General features: G+C 38.0%; 1 protein-coding gene across 3 annotated transcripts in view; it reads right to left on the minus strand.

Moving 5' to 3' along the window:
• The window catches only part of RAD51B (RAD51 paralog B), a 735153-nt gene that overhangs the window by 713531 nt on the left and 8166 nt on the right, over positions 1–13456 (minus strand). For all 3 annotated transcript variants that reach the window (XM_067028294.1, XM_067028293.1, XM_067028295.1), the window contains 2 exons: positions 12887–13000; positions 8674–8790 (listed from right to left, as the gene is read on the minus strand). In XM_067028294.1, coding sequence (XP_066884395.1) covers positions 8674–8790; positions 12887–13000 — 231 coding nt within the window. The remainder of the gene's footprint in view (positions 1–8673; positions 8791–12886; positions 13001–13456) is intronic.

Here is a 13456-nt window from a genome sequence, read left to right on the forward strand (position 1 = left end):
GGGGGAAACAGACACGCCACTCCTGGAGGGCACATACAAGGTAGTGTGCGCGTTAGGACCCAGGGGCAGGAACAGTGACCCCATAGGAGACTGAACCAGACCCACCTGCTAGTGTTGGAGGGTTTCCTGCAGAGGCAGGGGGTGGCTGTGGCTCACCGCAGGGACAAGGACACTGGCAGCAGAAGATCTGGGAAGCACTCCTTGGCGTGAGCCCTCCCAGAATCCACCATTAGCCCCACCAAAGAGCCCAGGTAGGCTCCAGTTTTGGGTTGCCTCAAGCCAAACAACCAACAGGTGGGAAACCCAGCCCCACCCATCAGCAGTCAAGTGGATTAAAGTTTTACTGAGCTCTGCCCACCAGAGCAGCACCCAGCTCTACCCACCACTAGTCCCTCCCATCAGGAAACCTGCACAAGCTTCTTAAATAGCCTCATCCACCAGAGGGCAGACAGCAGAAGCAAGAAGAACTACAATCCTGCAGCCTGTGGAACAAAAACCACATTCACAGAAAGATAGACAAGATGAAAAGGCAGAGGGCTATGTACCAGATGAAGGAACTAGATAACACTCTAGAAAAACAACTAAATGAATTGGAGATAGGTAACCTTCCAGAAAAATAATTAAGAATAATGATAGTGAAGATGATCCAGGACCTCGGAAAAAGAATGGAGGCAGAGATCGAGAAGATGAAAAAAATGTTTTAACAAAGACCTAGAAGAATTAAAGAACAAACAAACAGATGAACAATACAATGACTGAAATGGAAACTACACTGGAAGGAATCAATAGCAGAATAACTGAGGCAGAAGAACGGATAAGTGACCTGGAAGACAGAATGGTGGAATTTGCTACTGCAGAACAGAATAAAGAAAAATGAATGAAAAGAAATGAAGACAGCATAAGAGACCTCTGGGACAACATTAAACACAAAAACATTCGCATTATTGGCGTCCCAGAAGGAGAAGAGAGAGAGAAAGGATCTGAGAAAATCTTTGAAGAGATTATAGTTGAAAACTTCCCTAACATGGGAAAGGAAATAGCCACCCAAGTCCAGCAAGTGCAGTGAGTCCCATACAGGATAAACCCAAGGAGAAACACGCCGAGAAACATAGTAATCAAATTGGCAAAAATTAAAGACAAAGAAAAATTATTGTAAGCAACAAGAGAAAAACGATAAATAATATACAAGGGAACTCCCATAAGGTTAACAGCTGATTTCTCAGCAGAAACTCTACAAGCCAGAAGGGAGTGTCATGATATACTTAAAGTGATGAAAGGGAAGAACCTACGACCAAGATTGCTCTACCCGGCAAGGATCTCATTCAGATTTGTTGGAGAAATCAAAAGCTTTACAGACAAGCAAAAGCTAAGAAAATACAGCACCACCAAACTGGCTCTACAACAAATGCTAAAGGAACTTCTTCAAGTGGGAAACACAAGAGAAGAAAAGGACCTACAAAACCAAAACCAAAACAAATAAGAAAATGGTCATAGGAACATACATATCGATAATTACCTTAAACGTGAATGGATTAAATGCTCCAACCAAAAGATACAAGATTGGTGAATGGATACAAAAACAAGACCCATATATATGCTGTCTACAAGAGAACCACTTCAGACCTAGGGACACATACAGGCTGAAAGTGAGGGGATGGAAAAAGATATTCCATGCAAATGGAAATCAAAAGAAAACTGGAGAAGCTATACCCATATCAGATAAAATAGACTTTAAAATAAAGAATGTTACAAGAGACAAGGAAGGACATAAAATAATGAGTAAGGGATCAATCCAAGAAGAAGATAACAATTATAAATACATATGCACCCAACATAGGAGCACCTCAATACATAAGGCAACTGCTAAGAACTGTAGAAGACGAAATTGACAGTAACACAATAATAGAGGGGGACTTTAACACCTCACACCAATGGACAGGTCATCTAAAATGAAAGTAAATCAAAAAAGAAGCTTTAAATGACACAATAGACCAGATTTAATTGGTATTTATAGGACATTCCATCCCCAAACAGCAGATTACACTTTCTTCTCAAGTGTGCATGGAACATTCTCCAGGATAGATCACATCTTGGGTCACAAATCAAGCCTCAGTAAATTTTAAAAAATTGAAATCATATCAAGCATCTTTTCTGACCACAATACTATGAGATTAGAAATGAATTTTACGGCAAAAAATGTTAAAAACACAAACACATAGAGGCTAAAAACTACGTTACTAAATAACCAAGAGATCACTGAAGAAATCAAAGAGGAAATCAAAAAATACCTAGAGACAAATGACAATGAAAACACGACAATCCAAAACCTATGAGATACAGCAAAAGCAGTTCTAAGAGGGAAGCTTATAGCTATACAAACCTACCTCAAGAAACAAGAAAAATCTCAAATAAACAATCTAACGTTACACCTAAAGGAACTAGAGGAAAAAGAACAAGCAAAACCCAAAGTTAGCAGAAGGAAAGAAATCATAAAGATCAGAGCACAAATACATGAAATAGAAACAAAGAAAACAATAGCAAAGATCAATAAAACTAAAAGCTGGTTATTTGAGAAGATAAGCAAAATTGATAAACCATTAGCCAGACTCATCAAGAAAAAGAGGGAGAGGACTGAAATCAATAAAATTAGAAATGAAAAGGAGAAGTTATAACAGACACCACAGAAATACAAAGCATTCTAAGAGACTACTACAAGCAACTCTATGCCAATAAAATGGACAACCTGGAAGAAATGGACAAATTCTTAGAAAGGTGTAACCTTCCAAGACTTAACCTGGAAGAAATAGAAAATATGAACAGACCAATCACAAGTAATGAAATTGAAACTGTGATTAAAAAATCTTCCAACAAACAAAGTCCAGAACCAGATGGCTTCACAGTTGAATTCTATCAAACACTTAGAGAAGAGCTAACACACATCCTTCTCAAATGCTTGCAAAAAATTGCGGAGGATGGAATACTCCCAAACTCATTCTATGAGGCCACCATCACTCTGATACCAAAAATAGACAAAGATGCTACGAAAAAAGAAAATTACAGACCAGTATCACTGATGAATATAGATGCAAAAATCCTCAACAAAATACTAGCAAACAGAATCCAACAACACATTGAAAGGATCGTACACCATGATCAAGTGGGATTTATCCCAGGGATGCAAGGATTCTTCAGTATACGCAAATCAATCAGTGTGATACACCATATCAGCAAATTGAAGAATAAAAACCATATGATCATCTCAATAGATGCAGAGAAAGCTTTCCACAAAATTCAACACCCATTTATGATAAAATCTCTCCAGGAAGTGGACATAGAGGGAACCTACCTCAACATAATAAAGGCCATGTATGACAAACCCACAGCAAACATCATTTTCAATGGTGAAAAATTGAAAGCATTTCCTCTAAGATCAGGAACAAGACAAGGATGTCCACTCTCACCACTGTTATTCAACATAGTTTTGGAAGTCCTAGCCATGGCAATTGAAGAAGAAAAAGAAATAAAAGGAATACAAATTGGAAAAGAAGAAGTAAAACTGTCACTGTTTGCAGATGACATGATACTATACATAGAGAATTCTAAAGATGCCACCAGAAAACTACTAGAGCTAATCAATCCATCTGGTAAAGTTGCAGGATACAAAATTAATGCACAGAAATCTCTTGCATTCCTATACTCTAACAGTGAAAGATCAGAAAGAGAAATTAAGGAAACACTCCCATTTACCATTGCAACAAAAAGAATAAAATACCTAGGAATAAACCTACCTAAGGAGGTAAAAGACCTGTACTCAGAAAACTATAAGACACTGATGAAAGAAATCAAAGATGACATAAACAGATGGAGAGATATATCATGTTCTTGGATTGGAAGAATCAAAGTTGTGAAAATGACTATACTACCCAAAGCAATCTACAGATTCAATGCAATCCCTATCATATTATCAGTGGCATATTTTACAGAACTAGAACAAAAAATCTAAAAATTTGTATGGAGACACAAAAGACCCCGAATAGCCAAAGCAGTCTTGAGGGGAAAAAACGGAGCTGGAGGAATCAGACTTCCTGACTTCAGACTATACTACAAAGCTACAGGAATCAAGACAACATGGTACTGGTACAAAAACAGAAATACAAATCAATGAAACAGGATAGAAAGCCCAGAGGTAAACCTAAGCACCTATGGTCCACTAATCTATGACAAAGGAGGCAAGGATATACAATGGAGAAAAGACAGTCTCTTCAATAAGTTGTGCTGGGAAAACTGGACAGCTACAGGTAAAAGAATGAAATTAGAACACTCCCTAACACCATACTCAACAATAAACTCAAAATGGATTAAAGACCTAAATGTAAGGCTGGGCACTATAAAAGTCTTAGAGGAAGACATAGGAAGAATACTCTTTGACATAAATCACAGCAAGATCTTTTTTGATCCACCTCCTAGAGTAATGGAAATAAAAACAAAAACAAACAAATGAGACCTAATGAAATTTAAAAGCTTTTGCACAGCAACAGAAAGCATGAACAGGACGAAAAGACAACCCTCAGAATGGGAGAAAATATTTGCAGTGAACCAATGGACAAAGGATTAATCTCCAAAATATTTAAACAGCTAATGCAGCTCGATAGTAAAAAACAGACAAGCCAATCCAAAAATGGGCAGAAGACCTAAATAGACATTTCTCCAAAGAAAACATACAGATGGCCAAGAAGCACATGAAAAGCTGCTCAACATCACTAATCATTAGGGAAATGCAAATCAAAACTGCAATGATTTATCACCTCACACCAGTTAAAATGTGAACCATCAGAAAATCTACAAACAACAAATGCTGGAGAGGGTGTGGAGAAAAGGGAACCCTCTTGCACTGTTTGTGGGAATGTAAATTGATACAGTCACTATGGAGAACAGTATGGAGGTTCCCTAAAAAACTAAATATAGAATTACCATGACCCAGCATTCCCACTACTGGGCATATACCCAGAGAAAACCATAATTCAAAAAGACACATGCACCCCAATGTTCACTGCAGCACTATTTACAATAGCCAGTTCATGGAAGCACCCTAAATGCCCATCAACAGACAAATGGGTAAAGAAGATGTGGTACATATATACAATGGAATATTACTCAGCCATAAAAAGGAACGAAATTGGGTCATTTGGAGAGACATGGATGGATCTAGAGACTGTCTCACAGAGTGAAGTGTGTCAGAAAGCAAAAAACAAATATCGTATATTTACGCATATATGTGGAACCTAGAAAAATGGTACAGATGAACTGGTTTGCAGGACAGAAACAGAGACACAGATGTAGAGAACAAACGTATGGACACCAAGGCGGGAATGTGGCAGGGGGTGGGGATCGTGGTGTGATGAATTGGGAGACTGGGATTGACATGTATACACTGATGTGTATAAAATGGATGACTAATAAGAACCTGCTATATAAAAAAATAAAATAAAATTATTTTTTTAAATAGCTGAATAATTTATAAAAAGATATTCCAGCTCATTAGTAATCAGGAAAATGAAAAGTAAGATCACAAAGATGGGCAGAAACTGAGAAGTCAGAAAATACCAAGGCAAGAAGACATGGAGTAAGAGGTATTCGTGCACATTACTCATAGGAATGTAAACAGATACAACCACTCTGGAAAACAATTTGTCCTGATTCTGCAAAGTTACCTATGTGCATACTCTATAATAACCAGCAAATCATTCCAATGTAGATACCCTAGACAGAAGCCAGCTAGTAAATATTTTAGGCTTTGCAAACCATGAGGTCTCTGTCACAAGTAACGCAACTCTTCCTTGTATCTCAAAAACAGCCACAGACAAAATGTAAACAAATAAACATGGTTGTATTACAATAAAACTTTATTTATAAAAAAACAGGCAGCTGGCTGGATTTCATCATTGGGCAGTAGTTTGCCAATCTCTGCCCTAGAGAAATACCTGTACATGTGATCCAGGAGACATGTATAACAGTTTTCACAGGACTTGTTTATATTAGCAGCAAACTGCTAATATTTGGAAACAACCCAAATGTTCACTCACAGGAGAAGGGATAAATAAACTGTGGCCATATTTTCAAAATGGAGTATGACACAGAAGTGAAAGTGAATTATACTCTTGCTACTTGCAACATGGATAAATCTTAGAAAATAATATTAAGTGGAAAAATCAATTCATAGAAGAGATATGATATGATTTAATCACCAATATATGGTTTAATAGAGCTCAAAAATAAGTAAAACTAAATAAAATCCTTCCTTTCCTATGTATATGGGTGATAAAGGAAAACTATAGGTATTGGTAACCATTGGGGGAAAAAAGTATAGCAATGGTAGAATCACTGTGCTGTACACCTGACACTAATATAATATTGTAAATCAACTATAGTTCAATTAAAAAAAAAAGTATAGCAATGGTGGAAATTCAGGATGGAAGTTACCTCCCAACAGAAGGCCAGAGATGGGATCAAGGAGGAGCCCACAGTTGGTTTCAATGATTTTGGTATTGTTCTGCATTTTATATTGGGTCACAGGCTCATAAATGTTCATAACTTACACATGCAGGAAGTATTTAATCTTGTATATATAAGATAGATATTAAATTTTTTTTAATACAAGGTCAACAAATACTCCCTGTACTCAGCTGAAAATCCCAAAAAGACTGCAGAGGCTACCTGCAGCTGAAACAGAAAGTAGAGAACTTGCCTCTAATAAGCAATCAGGGTATTTATATTCCATGTCAGCCAATCAGATGATGAAAAAACATCTAATGGCTTGTAACTATCTCTTGGATTCAGAAAGAATTGATAAATGCTACCTGAAAAAGTATTGAAAACTATTCCAAAACTTAAAAAATAAAAAAGTATTTGTTGGTTAATCTTCCCGAAGTTTTGCTATTTAAATAAGTAAGTTTATAACTGTGGATCACAATTACTATAAAGCCTCTTTTTTAAAAAAAAAAAAACCTATTTCAACAAAGGTCCAACTAGATCACAAAAAGATTATGTAAGATAGGATTCTGTCACCATCTGGTGGCAGTGCCCTGCAACAGCACATTCTAATTTCTATTAAAGGTTAATTCACTTTTTCGTTCACTTACCCACTATCTGATAGGCATCTACACACATTTTAAAATCTTTCTTGGTGGGCTTCCCTGGTGGCACAGTGGTTAAGAATCCACCTGCCAATTCAGGGTACACAGGTTCAAGCCCTGGTCTGGGAAGATCCCATATGCCGCAGAGCAACTAAGCCTGTGCGCCACAACTACTGTGCCTGCACTCTAGAGCCCACGCTACAACTGCTCAGTCCACGAGCCATAACTACTGAGCTCGTGTGCCACAACTACTGAAGCCCGCGTGCCTAGAGCCCGTACTCCACAACAAGAGAAGCCACCGCAATGAGACGCCTGTGCACCGCAACAAAAAGTAGCTCCCACTCGTCACGAGAGAAAAGCCCGCGTGCAGCAACGAAGACCCAATACAGCTAAAAATAAAATAAATAAAAATTTTTTTAAAAACTTTATAAAAAAAATCTTTCTTGGAAGACCAGAAATAAAATAATGTATACTATCTAAAACAGGTCCCCTATTTTCAAGGGAAAATATCTACAGTTAAATTTATGCCTATCAGAATATAAGCATCTACTCTTGTTAAAAGTTTGTTTCAAGCATCTATTCGCCTAGAACTCTGAGGCAAGAAGTCCCTCAGGAGTGTACTGGTAAACATAGTCTACGGAGTCACCACATGAGGACCAGTAAGCACATGAATGCAGTTTTCAAGGAAAAGAACTGTTGTGGTTTTAAAATACCCTCAAATTCTTGACACTTCTTTCAAAAGGTAGAGTCTAATTTCCCTTTCCTTGAATGTGGGCTGGACTTAATTACCAGCCTCTAAAGAAGAGAAAGTGGCAGAAGTGATGGTGTATAACTTCCAAAGCTAAATCATCAAAGGAATAGCCATTTCCATCTTGCCTGAGGGAGTCAGACATCGTGTCATGAGGAGACTCAAGCAACCTGTGGAGAGCCCTCTGGGGAGAAATCGTGACCTCCCACCAACAACCAGTACCAACCTGCTCCCTTGCATCCTTCTCCAATATCACTGAGCTAAGCCACTCCCAACGAAATGGAAATCAATGTTTATTGTTGTTTAAGCCACTTAGTTTGGGGGTAATTTGTTATGCAACAATATATAACTAATACAACAACCTATTACTTCCTAGAACCAAATTTTATCTTTAACAGGAAGTGAAAATAGCTTACTTCAGTTTAATATTATAATTTGCCCACGTGTTAATAAAATTTCAAATTTTCCTTCCTAATACACTAAATAGTGATCCTTTTCTAATTCCCCCAAATTGTTTCATATTATTTCATAATATTCATCACTTTCTAATTCAAAGAAACAGCAACCCAAGCAGATTTCAGTCAGTCAGCAAGGATTTTTTGGACCATCTTCCTTTTGATGTACTGTACTAGAATTGTACTAGGGACTGAGTGGAGAACAATGCCCTTGAGGTACTTATAATTTAATTTAGATAAATATTCCCAAAATAATTTATGTTTTTAATTAACCTTTTTCCCCTGGCTCTGAAGGTTCTAGGTCAATGGAAGAAGGTTTGGAAAGTTTCTTTTTTACCTCTGTGAGGGATCCACAAGCTACACCACCATGCAGGGCTTCATCTAAAGCAGAGAGGGTTGTAGATAAAAATGCTGGTGATGGAGCAGCAGACCGCTGTGTCTTTATCTCATAAGCCTGAACAAAGAAAAGATTAAGTTATTTTCAACCTCCATATTTATTCAAAAACATAAGTCAACTCCAAACCCAAATTCTAGCAGTTGGAACCCCAATCCCCTTTTTTTTCTTCTACTATTTATTTATTCAACAACTGTTTACTCTGTGCTGGGGACTGTGCTAGATTTGGGGGCTCTGATATAAAACACAGAGCCCCTGCCCCACAGTACTTATAGCCAACTAGGGACTATGAAATTAGGACTAGAAACTAAGCAATTACCATACACTTAAATAAGAGATACTGTGACAGGGCAAGTGGAGACCTGGAAAGAGTATACCTGATCTGGATTTTGTGATATAGGAAGGCTTCAAGGGAGATCTGGATGTCTGAGCTAAAACCTGAAATGACTGTTAGACAGGCAAAGGGAATGTGCATGTTCCTGCCAAAGAGACAAGAATGTACGAAGAAAGGTCAAGAACCAAGAAAGAAAGGAAATGGAAACTCACAAAAACTACAAAAAACAAAAAGAGTTCATTTAGAACGGCTGAAAGAAGGTGCAAGGTCATGGTGTGGCAAGCAATGAGGCTGGAGAAATAAGCAGGGGCCGAATCAGGAAGAGCGTTGCTGAAGTGTGGCGTGTAGGCTGAGAGCAACAGGGAGTGACATGGCCAAGCTACCATCTCAAACCGAGGTTGCTTTGCGAAGAACAGCTTGAAGGTGGATGGGGTAGACTAAGAAATGGCCTCCCAAAAGACAGCCACATCAAATCCTTGGAACCTGTGAATATTACCTTATTTGGAAAAAGGGTCTTTGCAGATGTGGTTAACATGATTACATACCCACCAGCAATGTGTAAAATCATTTGCCTCTCTGCAATCTCTAACATTAAAAGTTACTATCATATTAAGTTGCCCAAAACTGAAGTCAAGCCACAGAACTGAAATCTTTCATTCCTTCATTCATTCAAAAAATATGAATTAATTGCCAACTGCATGCCATATACTATGATAAGCTCCAGGAATAGAGTGGTAACCCAAACAGACCTAGTTTCTACCCACCTAAAATTTACAATTTAATAAGTCTAGGTCTCAAATCCAAGGCTCTTCTGCTCGTATGAGGGCGTAGGAAGACCAGTATATTAATACGTATGAGACATAAATGTGCCCACTCTTGTCTAATCTCACCAATTGAGTTCTTAGATCAGTTAAACCATGGATTGCCACAGAGTTTTTTAAAGGCTACATTCAGGAACATAAAATAACTAGAAAAGCTACAGTAAAAGGCGTGTGCCTTTCATCTGATTTAGAAATACCTAAATATTGCCTACAATCTATCAGGCAACATAGGTGGGCGTGGGGACACTTTACAGACATGTAAGGGCAGCCCAACCTGTTAACATTAAAGTACTTCCTTTGCAACTATAAATGTAATTACTAGAATAATAGATCTCGTGACTCAAAAAACTACTAAAATGAACTAACAGAACAAGACTTCAGAAATAAAAGTATGTACATAAGTGAGACAAAGAGGGACACTGCGATATGACACACCACCAGTTTTCTTTTACCTTGGAGGCTGCTTCTTAGACTCATCGTTGTCTAATCTGATCTTGAAATGTTGGCTGGATGCGGGACTTGGTCTTGGGCACACTTACATTCTTACTGTACATACCTTCTAGGCAACCTCTCACCCATTTTCACGGCTTTGACGACCATGTTCATGCCGATGACTCCCCAGTACACACTTCTAGTGCAGACCTCTCCTTCAAGCTCAAAGTCCACATATTTAACTGCCTACTTCACATCTCTCCTCAATGTTTCACAAGCACCAAAAGTTCAACAGGTACTAACGAATTCATGATCTGCCTCCCTCAAACCTGATCCTCTTCCAATATTCCTCATCTCAGGAAACGGTACCACCCAATCTTTCAAAGCAAAATCAAGGAACCATCTCTGACATTTTCCTGTACCTCACCACCACCCACAGCCAAATCATCACCAAATCCTATTCATTCTACCTCCTAAGTATCTCTCATGATAACTGACATTATACCATTGGCATCAGTACCACACTAATAGTCCATGTCACAATCTCTCTGTAATACAGTCATAGATACCTAACTAGTCTTCACAAATATTTTCGTGTTCCTTTTCGATCACTTGTCTATGTTTAAAGACTGAGCTTTTAAAAACACATATTAGATTACTCCCTTTGAGGATGTGTCACTGCTTTCAGAATAAAGTCCAAAATCCTTAACATGGTCTGCAGGCCCCAGTGACCTGACCCCTGATTGCTATTCCAACTTCATCTCTTGCCACTCTCTTCCTTGCCGCTACGTTCATTCACACTGGCCCGACTTTCTTACCATACAAGCACTATCCTCCTGCTCTTCTCAGGGGCTTTGCATTTCCCAGTCACAGTGCCTGCAAACTCTTCCCTGCTCCCTCCCTTCCCAACTCGGTTGTCCATCTCTCTCCTATTCATCCTTCAGGTTTGAGCTTAAAGCATCACTTCCTTGAGGGAACCCTTCCTAAGGACCCCTAAACTAAGTAATGTCCCTGTTATTCAGTTTCTAAGCTCTTTGTACTTTTCTTTGATAGGACTCATCGTTACTACAATTAACCAATCATTTGTATAATTATTTGTTTACTGTCTGACTGTTCCCACTAGACTGTAAGCTACATGAGGGCAGGAAATTTATCAGTCGTCTTCACTATAATATCCCCAGTACTTGACAGATCCGTGGCTGGCACTCGATAAATGTTGGTTGAAGGAATAAATGACTGAATAAATAAATTAACAAAAAAAGCTTTGTGAGGGAATGAACTAAGGCTAAGCCAATATTTAAGACAGGATTCAAATCTAAAGAATTTTACAAGTGTAATGTACAATGAAGGAGAAAGATGGCTCTTTGAACTGGCATTTGGAATGGTAGTGACATTGCAGCTGAAAGTGGTGATGGAAGTGGAGACTAAAGGTGAATTTCCTACCCACAATCTCCTACTTAATTATCTCACTAGGAATATGCCATAGATATTGACCAAATAGAATGACAGATGTCAAACCAAAATGTTCTCTTGGTGATTTACAACCTTCAAAATAGTGACAAGTTAACTTGAACCTCGTCACAGAATCATAAGATACTATTTTAACTCTCTAACTTCTCCCATAAAACAAAGTGAGCTGTTCAAAGATACCGGATCAACGACAAAGCTAAGACTACTGCCCATCTCTAACTCCAATTCTAATTCTCCTTCTGATTGTTTTGCCTTTAATGTATTTTCCTTAGATAATGAGCTAAATCTGAACAAAAGAAAATACTCAATTTGTTCATTGTTTTCAGTTTCAAATGACACAAATATTCCTTCCTTCCGCCTTCACAGAGTTAGACCCTACCTTATTGCTTGGTGGTTACCAAATTTCAATATAAGGTAGTAAGGTAAGTAATTTACAACCCACATAAACAAATACATTTGCAAAACACCGGACAGACTTTTAGGCAACTCTTATTCTGGGAAGACAAGATATTTTCTACCATGCACTAAACCTACATTTTGAAAAGCTAAAGTCAAGAGACAGAAAGTATGAAATAATAGTACAACTTGATGAGGGCTTATTACAAAACACTTTAACTCTTCTCAGGAGTGAGGATAAGTTTTCAAGTATTATTCATTCAATCAGTAAGAGAGTATAAGTCCAACAGGTGTACTTTATGATGCACAGTAAGTAATGATGATAAAAGTTAGTATTACAGAGACAGGAGCATTCTAAAATTAACAGTATATTATATTTTAACCATCAGGTTCACAAATCCTACCCAAACAAATAAAAGAGAAAGATAACCTTTTGAAATATCAGTACTAGCTACAGAGGAAAAAAAAAAACCCGAGTACCCTCTAATTGCCATAATTAGGAACTGTCTCCTATGAGCTTATAAACTACACACATCTCTTACATATATTCTTATTAGAGGACTAACTCTATGCTGTGAGGGTTGGTATTTTTGAGGTGCTCATCTCCATTTTTGCTTTTGCCTCATCGCCCAAAAGATTTTAAACGAGATACAGAATCGTTTCAAAATAAAAATCAAATCATAATTCTAAAATATATACATACCGTTCGCATCTGTGGGGCACAGGCCCTGCTGACCACACACAAAAGTTCATGGACACCTTGATAACTAAGGGCAGTCATCTTCATAAGTTCCAGTGGGGAAAGACATAGAAAGTCCTAAAAAACATAAAGAAAATATTTTAAATATATGTGCAACAAAGATACTGGAATTAAAAGGAAACTTTCAATTGACACTATTCATGTGTAAATAAAAGCAGAATTTATTGTAGATCAGGGACTTCACTGGTGGTCCACTGGTTAAGACTCCATGCTCCCAATGCAGGGGGCCTGGGTTCAATCCCTGGTCAGGGAACTAGATCCCACATGCCACAACTAAGATCCGGTGCAGCCAAATAAATCCATAAGTATTTAAAAAAATTATTGTAGAGCAAAGATTTATATGTTTCTTACAGTATTTTCCCGCTAAATAGCCCTTAACTAAAAGATATGATGATATAATCTTATCTTCTAATTATCCACCTTGACATATACCAGAGGACACACCAAGTAACAACACATAGCAGCAGAATCCAACTCAGGTGTATCCTGGCGCTGCCCTTATGCCTGAAAGAG

This window comes from Kogia breviceps, chromosome 3, assembly GCF_026419965.1.
Source record: "Kogia breviceps isolate mKogBre1 chromosome 3, mKogBre1 haplotype 1, whole genome shotgun sequence".
Lineage (NCBI taxonomy): Eukaryota > Metazoa > Chordata > Mammalia > Artiodactyla > Physeteridae > Kogia > Kogia breviceps.